The sequence below is a fragment of the Thunnus maccoyii genome, chromosome 8, assembly GCF_910596095.1.
Source record: "Thunnus maccoyii chromosome 8, fThuMac1.1, whole genome shotgun sequence".
Classification (NCBI taxonomy): Eukaryota; Metazoa; Chordata; class Actinopteri; order Scombriformes; family Scombridae; genus Thunnus; species Thunnus maccoyii.
This window is the reverse complement of record NC_056540.1, coordinates 17,211,198-17,228,548: the sequence shown is the minus strand read 5'-3', so window position 1 is coordinate 17,228,548 and position 17,351 is coordinate 17,211,198. Positions and strand designations below refer to the sequence as shown.

The 17,351-nt window shown below is 39.5% G+C and overlaps 1 protein-coding gene across 2 annotated transcripts in view; it reads left to right on the top strand.

The window, feature by feature from the left end:
• LOC121901407 (dedicator of cytokinesis protein 2-like) overlaps window positions 1-17,351 on the top strand; it is a 100,362-nt gene that overhangs the window by 28,572 nt on the left and 54,439 nt on the right. For both annotated transcript variants that reach the window (XM_042418175.1, XM_042418174.1), the window contains exon 25: window positions 16,589-16,731. In XM_042418175.1, the coding sequence (XP_042274109.1) occupies window positions 16,589-16,731 (143 nt within the window). The remainder of the gene's footprint in view (window positions 1-16,588; window positions 16,732-17,351) is intronic.

Here is a 17,351-nt window from a genome sequence, read left to right as displayed (position 1 = left end):
GGCTAATGTTGTGCTTCTGTGTAATACAGACTTGATAAGGGGGGGCATAATCAGGCTTCTGCAGTGCAAACCAAAGAATTGGAAGTAGACTGTGAGTGATTGTGGTGGACCAAATTTGGTTTGAGACAGAAATCAGCCTGAGCGGGACTGAGATGGGATACATGCTGGTCTGTGCTAGGCAGATTCAGTCACATCACTGACTTTGCTCCAGGTGTGCATGAATGTATTCTCATACATAAACTGCAAACACGATTGTATGAATTTGTTGCAGAGTGACTGACACTATATCTGGATGTGAGTGTAGTTGTACATTTCAGTGTTTGTGCTGTGGTTCATGCTTAAAGGGTATGTGCACTGCCTTGAATGTTTTTTTGCCCAATGTAGCAGTGGGTCCGCTCATCAGTCAGTCGCTGCCAGCCAAGTCGGTAGCTGTTCCAGGATTTGGTCTTTTGGTATTGATCCTGGTTCAGATGATTGATCCCCCAGGGTCCGAGTCAACAGGCTCACCCCTCTGGCTAGCTGTCAGCACAGTCAGAGTCACACTCTGTCACCAGGAAAGGAGTGAGAGAGGGAAGAAATAGATGTCAGGTAGAAAAAAAGAGAGCAGGATAAAGTGAAAAAGGGGAAAGGAATGTAGGGCATCATGCCAAAATGCTCTATATCAATTTTAGCAAACTGAGATCTCTGAGTTCAGTCATGTGAAAAACAGATGACTGTCCTGCAACCACTTTGGAAAGAGAGGTTCTGAAATGACTTATATTCCCATGAATAAAATGTTTTGAATTAATGCCTACAGTAGAATCATTTTTACTGTTTGCCATTTTTTTAATGGTAGATGTGTTATTTTGGAGAGAAACACTTCAGATGCAAAAATGATGGAAATGGAGTCAGACAGAGGTTGTGGAGAGACCAATGAGATAGGAACAAGCTGTGGAGGAGAGGATGAGAAAAAGAACAATTTGCAAAGGAGGAAGACAGAGAGACGAAGGGAGGAATCATTTTTTTGCCATATATTTTTTATTGGAAACCAGTATTATACAAATGTCAAATACAAAGTACAAATCCCTGTTCCAAAATAGTTTTTAATCTTTTTTTTGGTGTGTTAAAACAGAGAAATAAAACAAAACCTTCCTTCAACCCCACACCCATCCCAAACTCTCAGGAGACAGAAAAGAAAACGCACACATACAAAAAACTAAATAAAGAAAAAAGCGTATATATACATACACACACACACACACACACACACACACAAACGTCGTTTGTCATATCAAGCTCAAGCTCCTTTTAACAATTACCCCTAGACACTGCAAGAGAGAGCACACCTGGGGATGATATAAGATCATATAAAATTAAGATCATACCATGTGCCTTGGGGAGAGAAAGCTCCTCAACGACAAGAGAACCTGCTGAAAGCTGAGAGAAGGATGTAAAATATGTGTAAGCATAATTACGAACTTGAAAATACCAGGAAAAATTCAAATTTAAAATATTCAAAGAAGAGAGTACAGCTGGGTTTCTAATGTGTTTGGGACAACAAGTCAAAGGGGCACAGACCAGAGCCGCCAGACATGATGGGCGAAAAGAATTGTCCTCCATTATACACCAATCAAGGTTGAGAGAGTTACATCAAGCATCATTTTTTTCGAAGACTGGCTGCCCAATAATAAAATAAAAGGTTAGGCAACACAAGGCCCCCATCCCATTTGCTTCTTTGCAGTACTGCTCTACATGCTCTTGGGTTCGTGCCAGCCCAAATAAACTATGAAATTGTTTTGTCTAACAATCGAATAAACGATTTTGGTAGGAATATTGGAAGACACTGGAAAAGAAACAAGAGTCTGGGAATGTTCATTTTATTAGAATTGATTCTGCCCATCAGAGAGAGAGGGAGAGAGTCCCAACGCTTCAGATCAGATTTAATTTCCACAACCAACTTTGTGAAATTATTTTTATGGAGAGAAGGGAGGGAGCAAGCCATGTTGACACCTAAATAACGGAAACTATTGTGGGCCAATAGGAATGGCAGCGCACCCGATGGAATTTGCTTAGCTGCCTCATTAATAGTGAAAAACTCTCTTTTGCTGACGTTTAACTTACAACCCAAAAATGACTCAAAAGTTGTCAAATATTGTCTACACAATTACCGGGGTCTGTGACGTAAAGCAAAAGGTTATCAGCATAAAGAGATACTTGATGTTCCAGTCCAGCTATATAAATACCAGTGAAGGGTAAAGATGATTTGAGAGCAATGAAAAGAGGTTCTATCTCTACAGCAAAGAGCAGGGGAGTAGAGTTAGAGGGATGTAGTCAGACCTTTGAGAATTAGTTATCACACAAGCAGTAGGGGCAGAGCCAAAACCAAATTTCCCCTGAACAGAAAACAAATAATACCACTCAACCCAATCAAAGGCTTTCTCAGCATCTAATGATACAACCTGACATCATGAGAGGTGTCAGGAGAAAGCACAATATTTAAAAGTCTTCTAATATTAGACAATACTGGCTGTCCTCTAACCAAACCTAGTTTGATCTTCAGAAATTATGTATGACAAGCAAGGATCCAAACAGCATGCCGAGACCTTGGCTAGAAGGTTTACACCAGAATTTAACAAACTATTGGTCTCCAGCTTCTGCAATCTTCAGGGTTTTTTTCTTTCTTGAGAATAAGTGAAATTGAAACTTGATTTAAAATTAGTGGGAGGGAGCATTGTTCCAGTGAATCATTAAACATGTGTAATAATAAAAGGGCAAGTAGGTGAGAAAACTTATGGTAAAAGTCAATCGGAAGTCCATCTGGACCTGGCGTGTTATTTTTCATCAATTTAAGACAGGTGGCTATCTCCTCTAACTGTATAGGTTTATCCAAATCCTACTTGTCATTAGAATCTACAGTAGGGATATCTAAGCTATCTAAAAAAAATCTATTGTAATCTTGTTTACAGGGGGCTCAGATTTATAGAGATTAGAATAAAAGGAAGTGAAGTGTATTTTAGTTGGATCAGTAGTTAGGGAGTGGGAGGAGTTATAGACTTGAGATATGAAGAGAGAGGCTGACCAATGTTTAAGTTGGAGAGCTAAGAGGCGGCTGGCTTTATTGCCATATTCATAGTTTGTCACTTTAGTCTGTTTTAAAAGATATTCTGCTTTACCCATGGAAAGCAAGTCAAATTCAGATTGTAACCCTTTTTGGTATACAGGTCTGGACTAGGAGAGTTGGAATACTCTGTATCCATGCTGAGAATTGCATTATCAGCTCTTGCTGCTTTTGTTTATTTTTCCTGGCCAAATGTATGCCCTACGAGATAATCTCTCCCTGTATTACAGCTTTTCAAGTTTCCCATAACAAAGAGGGTGAAGTTGACTCAGTCCTGTTAATCTCATGGAAAACACTGATTCTTTTTGAGATAAAATCACAGAATTATTATCAGTCATTAGCTTATACCCCTGTATTGAATTTCCACTGTCTTAGTATTAGGCTAGAGTACTAAATCTAAACTGTGTGGGGTGTGATCAGAAATAATAATAGCAGAATATTCAGTAGATTTCACAAAAGAAAAAAGAGCCCCGTCTACATAAAAAAAGTCAGTATGAGAATAAGCTTGGTATACCTTTAGAAAATAGGAACATTCTTTTGTGACCGGGTGATGAAAGCGCCAGGGATCTATGCAACCTAACTGACTTGTAAGGGATGACAGTGTCTTCAACATAGCAGAGGATGTAAGTTATTAGGCTGTGAGTGGTCAAGCTTGGGGTCTGTCACTAAATTCAGGTCCCCCCTCGTAAAATGAAATGATGGGTATTGGAAAAAAGGGAGGTCATATAATTTGGGTTGTCCCAGTTAGGGGCATAAACACTGACCAATACAAATGAAGTCTGATATGTGGACGCCATCATGCTAGCTTCGCCTCCGGAAGTGAGAGACGCCTGTTGTGCCTGACTTTTAACGCCTGCTTGAATTGATTTACTAATTTCTGTGCAAATTAAATGTATTGTTAATTAAAACAAACTGTTGCACTGAAAATGGACTTAAAAGATAGACATAAGTAACAAAACATACAAAAATTGCACAGGAGGCAAACACCACACGCCTTTCCACTACATCGTTCAACAGGAAGTCATATGGGAAGAATCTCAGAAAAGTAAAGGGAATTGAGACAGGGAATAGAGAAGGATGACATGGCGTTTGGTAAAGGAGGGACAGGGCAGAGAGATAAGTAAAGGGAGGGAAAGATGGATGACAGAAAAATGGGGAAGAGACAAAGGCTACTTGAAAAGAGGAAACAGGGGATTTGAGACAGATAAAGAGAAAGGAGGGAACAGATGGACTGTGGTGCTGAGAGAACACAAAATAGCTTTGGGAGAGTGAAAAAAAAAACAGAGTTCGTGAGAGAAAGAGATAGACTGGTCTTGTTTTGCTATTAAACAATCCAGAAGTGATTAAGGTTTCAGGCCTGCTCACGCTCGATCTGTCAGCAAACCTGCATGCAGTTGGTCAGTGACACCCAGCCCCTCTTCTGCTCTCTTCTCCCCACCCTGCGGCGCCGTGCTTATTTATTTATTAATTCATTTATACATTGGTCCATTCCATCTCGAACCGTGCCTCACTAAATGAGGGCTGACACTCAGTCTAATTGAGATGCATTTTAGCATTGGGATGCTAATCAGAGGGCTTGTATGCTGGGGTGCTATTCGTCCAGGAGGCTTAAATATGCAGCAGATCTAAATTATATATTTATAATGGCTAATGGCCCCCGGTGTCCTATCACTGCTCTGCAGTACATATTTAATAACCCTACCTGTCTGTCTGTCTGAGCAGGCCTGCCAAGCTTACTCTCCAGGGAAAAATGTCAAGCCACTGACAGAATAGGAGAGGTTAGACGATTGAAGGGGATGGTGTGTGTGTGTGTCTGTTTATGTGTGACAATGTAAGATGGACAATCACTTGCTTGTCCATGTTTGACGATATAAAAAAATATCTTTAAAAGCCCTTTATTTTTTAGATATTAAAAAATTAATAAAACATAACAAAAATATTGTATTGTAAAAGTACAATTTGCAATGAAACCACTCAGTAGTTTAACCGTTAACCTTGTAATTTTATTTTTTACTCACTTGGAGGTGTATAATGACATTTACTGCAAGATTTTCTGAGCTGTCCTCATAGCAAGTGGACATTTACTGCAAACTATCATGGTCAGCATCTTTTTTCAGTAGAAAACACAAGAACTTTAGGGCTTGTGGGGATATAAAATTTGGATGAAAATCGGTTTATATTAATCCGCTCCTTTTTGGAAAACTGTTTATATATTTTGGTAACAAACATGCAAAAAACAAAAACTGTAAGCCTTAACTACTGTATACTCTCACATGCTCTATGTAAGATTGTTGCATACTTGTATGTTAGGTTGTTTTGTTGCAGTAGGGAAACACTTTTTATAATGTGGTCCTGTCACATGGTTACATGTAATCATTTACTCTATAACCCGGGTTTGAAATGATACATGCGTATGTGTCCAACATGCTGATTTTGTCTGTCCATGTGCTTGGCTCTCTCATGACTGGTTGCATCCATGGGCAATGTTTGAAAGGATTTGATTTCTCTGACTCGAAAGTTCTCTGATTTATTCAGCATATGCTCCTGGGATTAAGCTTCTTGGCAAGCACGTACTGTATACACACAGAATGCACACATACTCACACGTGAATAGACACACATGTGCATCCTGTCATACGGGGTTAATCTGGTTTTGAGACAATATTACATTTACAAGGCGCATTATGGCTCAATTTAGGCAAATTATAATGCCGTGAGGCAATCACTGTGACAGATTGAGAGCATCAGTACTGATAAAGGGAAAAATAGAACGAGAGATCAGAGAGAGCAAAGAGCAGAGGGACAGAGGGATGAGTCTGTCATTTTGTTTGCCCACTCATTTCCCCAAAGCTGGTCAAAGTCCCTGATTCAATCCACTAACCCTCTATATCTTCTCAGCCAGGCCGCCATTTCCCGTCCTCCATCTGTACAGTTGGACACAAGACTACAGTCATGTTTCCTGTCTTGTAATACATACTAAACATATTGAGGGAAATCCCATACCGTACGTTTTAGTGTAATGCTCGTGTAAGGGCCAATATAACGTATCTCTGTAACATGACCTAAAATAACCCATAATTCAGGAAATCAGAAATGCTGCGAGGACCTCCAGTGTAAAAGTATTTTTTTCAAATTCATCGTTCATATTAATCCATATAAACAGCAGCAATTTCATTACTTAAATTGCTTCCATTTTACTGCAGCACATTATACAGGATTGTTGACATTGTTCACACCCATGTCTATATTTCCCTCGCTGTGATTACTTAACAGATGCATGTCAGTGCTTGATGAATATGGATGAGTGATGTACTGTACAGTTATTATTGTCAGGAATTAATCAGTGCTGAGTGATCTCGGTTGTCCCCACATTCTCTACCAATCAGCATTAGTGACAGGTCACTTTAGGCCCTAGTTATGATACTGAATGTGGTTTTCTACATCTGGCTTCTAAGAGAGCTTTAGATGACAAAGATATTACCATGTAACCAAGCAAAATCTGGCCTACAAATGTAGATTCCATGTGGTCTAAAGCAAGATTAGACTGTGCTAATAACTTACTTTAAATAAATCTCTTTTTAAAAGCAGATGTGAAAAAGCAGTGTTTTTAGTAGTGGAAATATGGTAGAGTATATGATAAATATGTGAAGGTTAACCTGAGGGTAAGCAAGTGTTTGCATGCATCACAAGGGGCCTGCATTTATTGTTATGTATTTCCCCTAGCCTTTCCCAAAGCAGCTGGTTGAGCTGTAATTTCAAAGCTGTCAGCTTTACTGCTGCTCAGAGTGTGTGCGTCTGCATGTGTGTAACAGGTTGCTGGTGGTCCCGCAAGCCACCATGTGCCCATATGCTTTATTATAGGGACTGTGTGAATCATAATAAAATGTAATAGTCATATGGCTTCTGTGTCCCCTCAGGCTCTGAAACAGTGTTTTTCTCTGCTCTGCTCCATTCTGTCCTTATAAAATACAGCGTACCATACCTGTTTACTCTCCTCTTCTCTTCTCCTCCTTTCTCTTCTCTTCTCTTCTCTTCTCTTCTCTTCTCTTCTCTTCTCTTCTCTTCTCTTCTCTTCTCTTCTCTTCTCTTCTCTTCTCTTCTCTTCTCTTCTCCTCCCTCCTTACCTCCTGCTGTGTCATGCTCTAATATATTATTTTATGCTGTGTTCCTTTATATTAGCTCTTGTTACATCATATTAAAGTTCATGTCACACCTTATAGCAACTGCAGTAAGATCACCCAGCAGGAACCACCTTTCATACCTTGCTGAGAATTATGAATGTAAATTGGGTCCAAGATGTGGTGCCTGGGTGTGTGGTGTGTTTGTGTGTTTGACAGCACATGAGCCATCTGCCACAAATGTTTTTTGACTGTTGTTGTACATGCTGACCCAAAATAGCTGAGCTTACTGTAGATCTGTGGGTTGATGGGTCCAGAAGGTTAATGAGAGTGAGAAGTAGTCACTGTCATTCAGTCTCTGCAGAGACGGCACTTTGGGAGGTTGTGGATGAAACAGTGGAAGGAAAGAGGGATGGATGAGACTAATGGAGCAAACTGAATGGAGTTTAATCATTTTGGGTAATGCCTCTGACTCACACTCTCTCTGTCTTATTTATATTCTGATCCATTCCTGTGTCTGTGGGGTGATCTTGGTGGAAACTGAATGCAGACAAGGACAGTAGAGGCACACAACAGTCACTGTACCAACACACTCACCCATTAATTAATTTGGTACAGATGTGAGCGTAAACGAGATGGGAGAAACCTGACCGAACAGCATGGCGCTGTCAGTAGCCTGGTTTCCGCTGCACAGCTAAGCAGGACCTTTCTGTTTTACTTCTCAGGTTACTGCAAAATAACAGTTAAAAGCTTAATGATCCCCGTTGGGACAGTGGGTCATTATACAGCAGCAGCATAACAAGAAGATGGCAGTGAAGATAATTAGACAAATCATTACCACGGTTCAGTAAATTGGAGGTAATATAATGAGTAAGTGAATAATGATTTACAGATTGAGCAAATATATCAGCTATACGGTTGCCGTATTATGAATTCTAAACAAATACAAATCTGGATTTAAAAATCAAGATCAGGTATAGCCTAAACCAGAGCCAGCAGCTTCATGATATATTACTCTCCTATCAGAGGACACTGGGAATAAGCCTGCCCATCAGTCAAAGCAATAAGATGGTTCACTGCAAGGCATTCATGTACAATTGATCTGCCTTGGTTAAATTGATCAAAACTCTGTAGCAACTAATGCTGCCAACAGACTAATTGTTCAATCAATGTAATGGTCCTATGGAAGACAGAGCAGAGCAGGAAGGCAGAGATGAGGGATGGCAATTAGTGGGTGACTCATAAAAAGTGACCAAGACAGGTGGAAAGAGCAAGATGCTCTATCAAACACAGGGTATAAACAAAAGCAGAATCTGAAAACAACACTCATTGGATTATTTGAATAGTATCAACATTATCTAGTACTTGTTATCCATGCAACAAATGTTTGTGTTTGTGGTAAACATGACAAAAAGGCTCGATTCTGTCTTGACTAATGAGCAAATGTCAACATGTTTGGTGTTAAACTTCTAAATTGCCTTAATTCCTTGTTATAGTAAGATATACTCTTATTATTTCTGTGTGTGTGTGTGGTTACTTGGTAGTTAGCATGAAGAAAAGCAATTGTTCTCAAGAGAACCATTTTGAGACAGCTTTTCTGCCTTTACAAATCATACCTGTCAGATATATTTTGCTGACACACGAACCCAGCAATTAAAAACTAGAGAGGCATGGAGCTTTAAATTTCAGATGGGGTTTAAAGATGGAGCAAAGGAAAAAGTGAGAAGGGCGAGAGGAAGACAAATGAATGACAGAGAGAGAGTGGATGAGACGAGACACCCACAGTGACATGGAAAGATGAAAAACCTGCTGAGAGAGACATTTAGTCATCACCAAGCGGCGATATAGTTGGCTTGGTCCCAACCCTTCCTCAACTCGGAAGATTAACTTGTCGTTGCGCCTCCAAACCTCCTCATTATCATCTTTTCTATCACTTTATCTTCCCAAAAGCAAGGGATGACGTCTAAAGAGAGGGATGGAGAGAAAGAGGAAGACACTTCTGATTTACATGCCTCTTAGAAACTGAGATTGCATCTTATTACCATGTGCTATAGTTTATTGTATTTGGCTGTCAAATGGAAAAAAAAGGAACAGAAAAGGGATGAGTTAGCTGCTGAGCCATCAAAGCTGCTCTCTGTGTGCTGGCCCGCCAGCACTGGTGGCTGTCTGCTCTCACAAACTTGGTAACCCAAACACTTAACCACACCCTCACACAGGCACAAAGAGATACCAGCTCTTACACATCAAATAGCAGTGAAACACCAATTCAGACACAGAAAGGACAATTCACACTTGGACACAAAGACACACATTGGTATTAATAATCAAAGGCTGAGATTACAGCTAAAATAAATAGATATTTTGAATAAGGCTGCACTAACGATTATTTCCATTATTGATTAATCTGTTCATCATTTTCTCTGTTAATTGATTAGTTGTTTGGTCCATAAAATCACTGTTTCCCAAAGCCCGGGGTGACGTCCTCAAATGTCTGGTTTTGTCCACAACCCAAATTATTCAGTTTACTGTCAAAGAGGACTAAAGAAACTGGAAAATATTCACCTTGGAGAAGCTGAAATCAGAGAATTTGGACTTTTTTTTAATGACTTAAAACAAGTAATCGATTATTGAAATAGTTGATGATTAATTTAATAGTTGACAACTAATCGATTAATTGACAAATCGTTGCAGCTCCAATTTTGAATTGAATATAGATGAGTACTTGGAGCTCAGGTGGTGAATCTGAATCTGTTTTGTGTATTTCTTTCTTTGTACAAACGTGTATGTCTGCAGATGGTGAAAACTAGGTGGAAAAAAAGTTAAAAAGCTTCCCAATGTTTGCCCCAAGACCTTGATTTCCATTTTTCTGTCAGTGCCTATTGGCAAAGCCTTCTTCCACAGCATGGCAAAATTGATTTACTGTATTGTTGCACCGCAGGCTGTAACGCATAACATGCAACTAAATCACACAGGTGTGTGGAGTATAGAAACACAGGTGTGCTCAGGAACCATGTCTGTGCACCAATATTCATTTATTAATTTTGTCAATCACGAGGATGTGTGTGTGTCAAACTACACTATTCTGTTACAAAATAGCTCGTAAATCATGTTTATTTATTTTTTTTCAGGTAATATTGATATCAAACTGCTTCAAATATTAATAAAAAGCAACAACTTGATAATTGCTGAATCAATTCATGTGCCTTGTTTGTCTCTTTTCTCTCTGGTGCCTTTTTCATTTTTCCTCTACTTCTCTCTCTTCACTGACACTGCTCCCCCTGTTGCCCTTAGTTGAGCCTCTCAGGCTTTTTAGGTTGCTTCGTCACGAGCAGCCCCAAGCAAGCTTCACCAAACAGACCTCTGCAAAAATGGTTTAAGGTTATAGGATTAGGGCCATGACTCGGGTTAGAGTCTGCCAATCCTAGCGAAAGATGTCGGATTTGTATGCAGGCCGAAAGGAAGTTCTGTCTGAGAGGCTCAAGTCAGAGCAGATCTAGAGCGCAGCACATGTAGGACTGTTCTGTGCTTGTGACAACATAAAACCGGTGATCAGTTGGACGAATTAATAAGTGGCAAATACTGGGTTCCCATGGGTCCTTGAAATCCTTGAAAGTTTGTGAATTTGAGAGGGAAAAAAAAATCAAGGCCTTGAAATTTTTTGAAAGTAGACGTAAATAAACATGGGTCATTGAAAGTGCTTGAATTTATATATTTTGTGCAAGAGTAGAATGTTGTTTTGCTGTGCTGTGTTAGAGAAGACAAGAGACCACATAGTCTGTGAGCTTCTGTAAAGCCTGCTAGTTCTCATTATAAGAATTCTGTGTTGTAACAGTAATTAACCTTGATCCGTGTCTCAAATTATGCCATGTTTGGTCATTGAATTTGAGGGAATTGGGCCTGGAAAGTCCTTGAAAAGTCTTTGAATTTGATGTTTAAGAAGGTGTGGGAACACTGCTAGTAACTGATACATACTGTTGGCTTGTGGAGAAATATGTCTTTGAAATGCTGAGATGGAGAAGTAGAGTTGTGAGAGATAGAGGAGTAGGTTTATGTGTCAAGGACAATTAATGGAAACCAAGAGGAAAGATGTGAAAATACATGTAAAGGGTCAGTAGAGGGCAAGAAACAAGATGGAAAATGACATGGAGAGGAAGGAGCTTGCAATAGAGGACCAAGGAACAGAAAGAACAGAAATAACAGATGAGGAAAGTGAGAAACCAGGAGGAGTGAGAACAGGAAATATAGACAGAAGCTATAGATTTGATGGAAGAAAGGGAGTTTCATTTTCAAGCTTTTTGCCTTTAAAAGTAGATCTAATAGTTATGCCAAGACATGTATTGCATTTCCACAATAAGAAGTTTCTACAAGTAGTTAAACTACTCAGCAACAATGATGGTACTCTTTGAATTCATTTTGACTGAGTCAATAATTAAAAGCTCACTGAAATGACCTCAGGTGGGTCTTCTTTCATTCTTTTAATAAACACAATATGTGTCCTTGCAATATCTGCTTTTAAAAACTTCAAGAACAAATGCTGGAGGCATCACTCACTTTTGACTAATGTTTTACTAAATCAACAATGTTATCCACTGTGAGGAGGCATCATTTGTTTCTATAAATAAAAGAGAAAATACTTATCAGAGGGCAAGACTTTTTTTCATATCCCTCAATTGGAGCACATACACACATACACTATTTCTTCACAAGGATTGGAGTGTATGGTATGTTCCCCAGAGCTTTCCCCAGTGTTCTTTGAAATAGCAATCATTTCAGATGCCCTCTTAAAGAATGAACTACCTGAGAACTGCACACGGTTGTAGCTGGTGTTCTTACAAGACTGAAAGCCCTGAGGACCATGGTGCAGTTCAAAGAAGTCTGAGAAAGCCATCATTCAGGCTGAAGCAGCAGATATTTACATTCCTGATGTTATTTCGGGGCCGGCAAAACACAGAGAAATACCTGCAAAGTTGAAGGCGCCGTTCCGCATCAGTGACTGAAGACAGTCTGGACGAGCATTACCAAGGCAACCTGTACTTCATAATTTTTGATGCTCATACTCAGGAGCTCCACAGGCGATTTGAAGGGAAGGGGAATCTAGGTAAAATCAAAACAGACAATATGCTCCCTGACAGATCTGTCAAAGTAGAAAGATACTGAAGATGAGTAAGCTATTAGGTTGCTCATGGGTTTTCTATATGTTTTCTGAATTTTAAGATGAGAGGCAGCTGCTGACTGAACTAAAAGTGTTTTACTCTGCATACACATGATCCCAGAAGAAGGCAGGATTTACAGGGTGTTCAAAAAGCATGAGACTCAGGTTGTTTTTCCATCACTATTCAAATTGGTGAAAATATACACTCTTCCTGTGTCAGCAGCTGCTGTAGAAAGGTTCTTTGCTGATAAATACCACCAGAGTAGAGCCGATTGTGTCTCTGTGAACAATAAAATTGCTGCAGTCTATAGTATATAAAATCTGAAAATATCTACCTGACTGTTGCTGAAAGTTTTGGCTTTATTTTTAATTTAGAAAATAACCACAAATAAATAGGAAGTACAGATAAGTCTCAATTTCTGTTTGGATGCTCTGTTAATCTCCATCTCAAGCTCTTTCCTCTTTTTCAACAAAGGCAGCACTTTGTATGTTATGTAAGAGGATAACTAGAGGAAGTGAGACAGGTCACACCTAAACCAAGACATGTACAGCTTTTAAACCTAAAAAGACCTAAAAAAGAAACAGCAACTTCTCATGTGCTAGAATGTGTCTGCAACTCATCCTCTGATGTAAAACTCCTTACAGAACTGCTAGATACCAGTCTATCCAAGTATTGGTGTGCCCCAATGTTAATTTTTTCTAAATTTTGCAGTGAGGTAATGTGTGGACCTTCAGTAAATGTATTCCTCTGTCCTCCTGCACACTCACACTGGGTCAAGGTAGGCGTAAACCTTGAAACTTGCAATCTCGGTTATTTTTTCATTACTCCTGGCTCCTGACAGAGTAAAAACACAAAACACACAATGTAACACACAACAGGATACCCTTTCAACCCCACTCCAGCTATCTACTTCACTTTCTCTCCCCTGAATGTGTTGCAGCAGGAAATATCAGCTGGGTTTATTTCTTAGATCAATAGAAATATAGAAGCAGGTGGCTTTGGGGTCATTGCACCAGGGAATGGAGTCCTTCACAGGTTTAATGGTACATCCACCCCCCAGGAAGGCAGATGGATTAATTCTCAAGCACACACGCACACAACAATATTGCTACAAAACACAACCCATTGTTTTCTTCATCTGAAAGGACAAAAGATGATGAGTTTCTGCTTTGATGGATTAAACAGATTTATCAGGGTATCTACTCAAATACAAAGCTTGCAGTATCTAAAACACCATCCTCTTACCTCTCTAAAGGGCACAGTGAAATGACCAGGATGTCTCCTAGTTTCATGTTCAAATCTGAGAGAGGTACATTTTCAAGAAAGATAAAGGTTCATTAAAACGCTCTCCCCCCTATTTCCATTTTAATGATTGTATTTTATGTCAAATAGATTTAAATTACTTTGCACTGAGATACTACTTTTGTTATTCATCCAATCTTTTACTTAACTCTTCTTCCAGCTGGCTTCCCTCTACCTGTCCAGGTCCCTCCTCCTTCACCTCCCTCCATTTTTCTGAGTCATTGAGGGCAATTTGTGACTCATGCATTTCCACCCCTCTCTCTTGCTGTCTTACCCGCCACCCCCCCCCCTTTTTCTCTGCATGTTTGTGTGATGGAGTGACTGTTGTGATGAGGGTCCACTCAGCAGGCGCATAGTCTTGGCTCAGTTAATAATGGAACTAACGAGCATCAGCCCAGATGAGCTTTTAATGGGCTCTGTCTACCTGGGGCTACAAAGAGAGGGATGGTGTGGTGGAGGGAGAAGGGTTGAGGTAGGGGGGGAGCAGATAGATGGAGAAAGAGGAGGAAAAGAAAGGGAAAGGTCAAGCTGGTAGACACAAGGAAAAATACACTTTAAATATAATGAAATTCTCAGTTAATCCCAGAATTTGTTGCCATCACAGTTTCCTTATATATATTTGTAAATGCACAGTACATCATTTGTAATGACAGTTAAACATTCATATCTGACAGGTAAATCATTTGATATGTAATCATGATCCATGATCCAAAACCAACTTGGCTAAATTGTGGAACCTGTCGGATAATCAAATTTATATGTTAACTGTGTCCACTAGCTATTATTAGTATTTAATAATGTTAGAGTTGCTGTAGTAAGTTGCTATAGCAGAAACTAGTAGTAGGTCACCCTACATAATAAAGATAAATGTAATGTTAACATCTATGTCACGATGTGGCTCTGAGGCCATGATAAGAGTTAGGGATGTAGGCTGAATAATGAGTAATTTATTTAACTCAGGAGCACAACGGTAAACACAAAACAAACTAAGAATACAATGGGATGTGGTTGTCAGTGGTGAGGGTGCATGCATACGTGAGTGGAAGGTGTGGTGTGAGGGAAAGGTGTTGGATGGCTAAAAAACAAAATAACAATGCGCGGGGAGGAAGAGAGCCTCTCGGCCAGAAAAGCAGGGTCTTATAAGAAGAGAGCACTGGGCCTAGGTGCTTCCAACTATAATGATCATCTTCCGGACCTCTGGGTACCTGCTGCATTATAGAAACAGAGTATAAGTACAAGCCATGGGACCATCACATCTATAAATCAACTGAAAACATAAACTTAAATTTTGGATCAACATCTTTGATAGTGTCTGTTTTAATCCATTCGCTGTCACCTTGGATTGTGTCTGTCTTTGGTGATAAAGCCACTAGCTCTGCTGACTTCTAAATATCAGATGATAATTTGAGTAGGACAGCCCCATTAAAAATCAATTATTCAAATTGTCTGTCAGAGCTTGCCTAGTCACATCACTAGTCTCATTAAATCATCAAATGGCAGTGTTATTGTTTACAAAACAATGCAGAGTTTTGGAAGCCTAGTCTGGTGTCAGCAATTTGTCAAGAGAGTTAAAAGTTTAGAAAGACTACCTACAAGCAAAGTCAACCATTTCACTAAGCACATAGAAGGTGTAGTCGTGCATTTTGTTCAGCCTCGCAGGACGCTGTTGTTTTCTAGTTATATTAATTTGACATGAAAATGGTTTTGCAGACATGTTATTTTGCATGCAACTGTGAGATGGGACTGTTTTTAAGCTCTTCCTTGTTTTATTTTTAGTTTTACTGTCCAAACACTGCTTTAGGTTAAGTTAGGTCAGTTACATTATTTTGATTTTTAAAGTAGGATCTCCCACCACTCTTACTATGGCATAAAATTTCAGTCATGGCTGCCATGTATGTAATCTGGAAGGCAGTCCACTCGTCATAAAGAAAATATCTGCAAGAAATTTGAAATGAATATCAAACACCTTTTGGAAATATTAATGACCCATTCAGAGAGACTTAAGAAAATGCAGAGAAACAATTGACCCTTGAATATCGGTAGACGGTTTCTGCCTCTACCTCAGATTCTACTTCAGTACTACTACATATACTCTAGTACTTCAGTGATTTCCTATAATTACTAGAATGACTTTGGACAACCCTCAGAGAAAAGCTGTGACCATCCATAAAGGGTTTATAGAGCAGTTAAGCAGGTGTAAATAGTACAGAAATCGAATGGATTACTTCATTTAAAATACGTTAACTATGTACATTTTAACATAAATGAAATGGATTTCTCACATTAGTGTCCCTCACTTAGAAATACTTTGTCACTGATGTAATTACTGATGATGTATTGCATGTGTGACCAAATTAACAAATGAATTAACTAAAGATAAGGATTAATCAGAGAGATGGGAAAGAGGAAACGTTAGGCCATGGTGATTGATGTGTTGACTGTCTGGCTGACAGAGCAGCAGACATGCATAGGAACTGTAAATAGACACTTGATTGATACCACTCCATTGTGCAGTCTGGGGTTAGGGTTGAATTCTTCTTCAGGGTGCAGTAGCATCATTACTCTCTGCTGTGTGGGTGCAGCTGTCTCCACAGGTGCAGCACCAATTGATGTACGGGTCCGGGGTTCAGGCTTTAAAAGATTTTTGAAAGCGGAATCATATTGAAGTAAATCTTGATGTGTGACTGTTGATGCTTGTGTTTGAACATCTTAGGGCATTTTTCTGTTTTAGGGCTTTGCCCAATATAAGTAAATAAAACATCACTCTCACATAGTGAACACTGTCTCACACTAAGTTTTCTCACGGACTGAGTAGTTTTCCTTCTGTAAAAAAAAGTAACCAGTGTACAGTTACTGTGTGTTATTCCCGATTATTAAAGGTGTCACCTTTGACCATGTGTTCTTTTGTTTCTTCACAGAGTGCCGTGATGTTTTGCTACCCATGATGCTGCGGGAGTTAGGTGGGGCACTGGCCAGTATGGCTGATGGTCCTCATGATGAGAGGAGAAACAGTTTGGAGCTTCTCAACAACATCCTGGAGGTCCTCAGCAGGAACAATGTGGTGAGACACTCGGCAGCTCTTTACAGTCGGCATTGAAATGATTCAGTTCGTTCATTCTGTTCATTCTGGACGGGTGTGAATAGGGAACATAGAGAACAATTTGACTGGACTTAAGGACATCCTGGTTCATGTTGTTGCCTGTAGCACAACAACCTCCCAATCTCAGCATCTGCCTAAAGCAAGATGGCAGGGTCTTTATCTTTCTCTCTCTACATTGTTACATCATTTCTCCTTTTCTTTCCAACATTTTTGATTTTAAGGTTTTCTATGTAGTTTTAGCCAGTATGCAAAATAGCCATCCCAATCTTCTGTAGCTTTCAGCGGTAGCTGTATGACCTGAAATGTCTTTTTTTTTTTTTCTCTTTTATAACCGTGCTTTGCTGTTTCCCACAGATATAATCAAATGTCAGTGGGAAGCAAAATCAAATCCTCAGTGGTCACTTGAGGCACAACTCAAGTGACTCATCCTGATTCCTGGCGCGAGCAGCAACAACACCAATTCTCAGTTTATCCAGACACAATTTGCATATATAAAAAGATGAACAGGCCTGTCAAAAATAAAAATAGCTGAATAACCAAGATCATAGAACAGTGGATGCTTACAGTTGAGGCAGACCAAT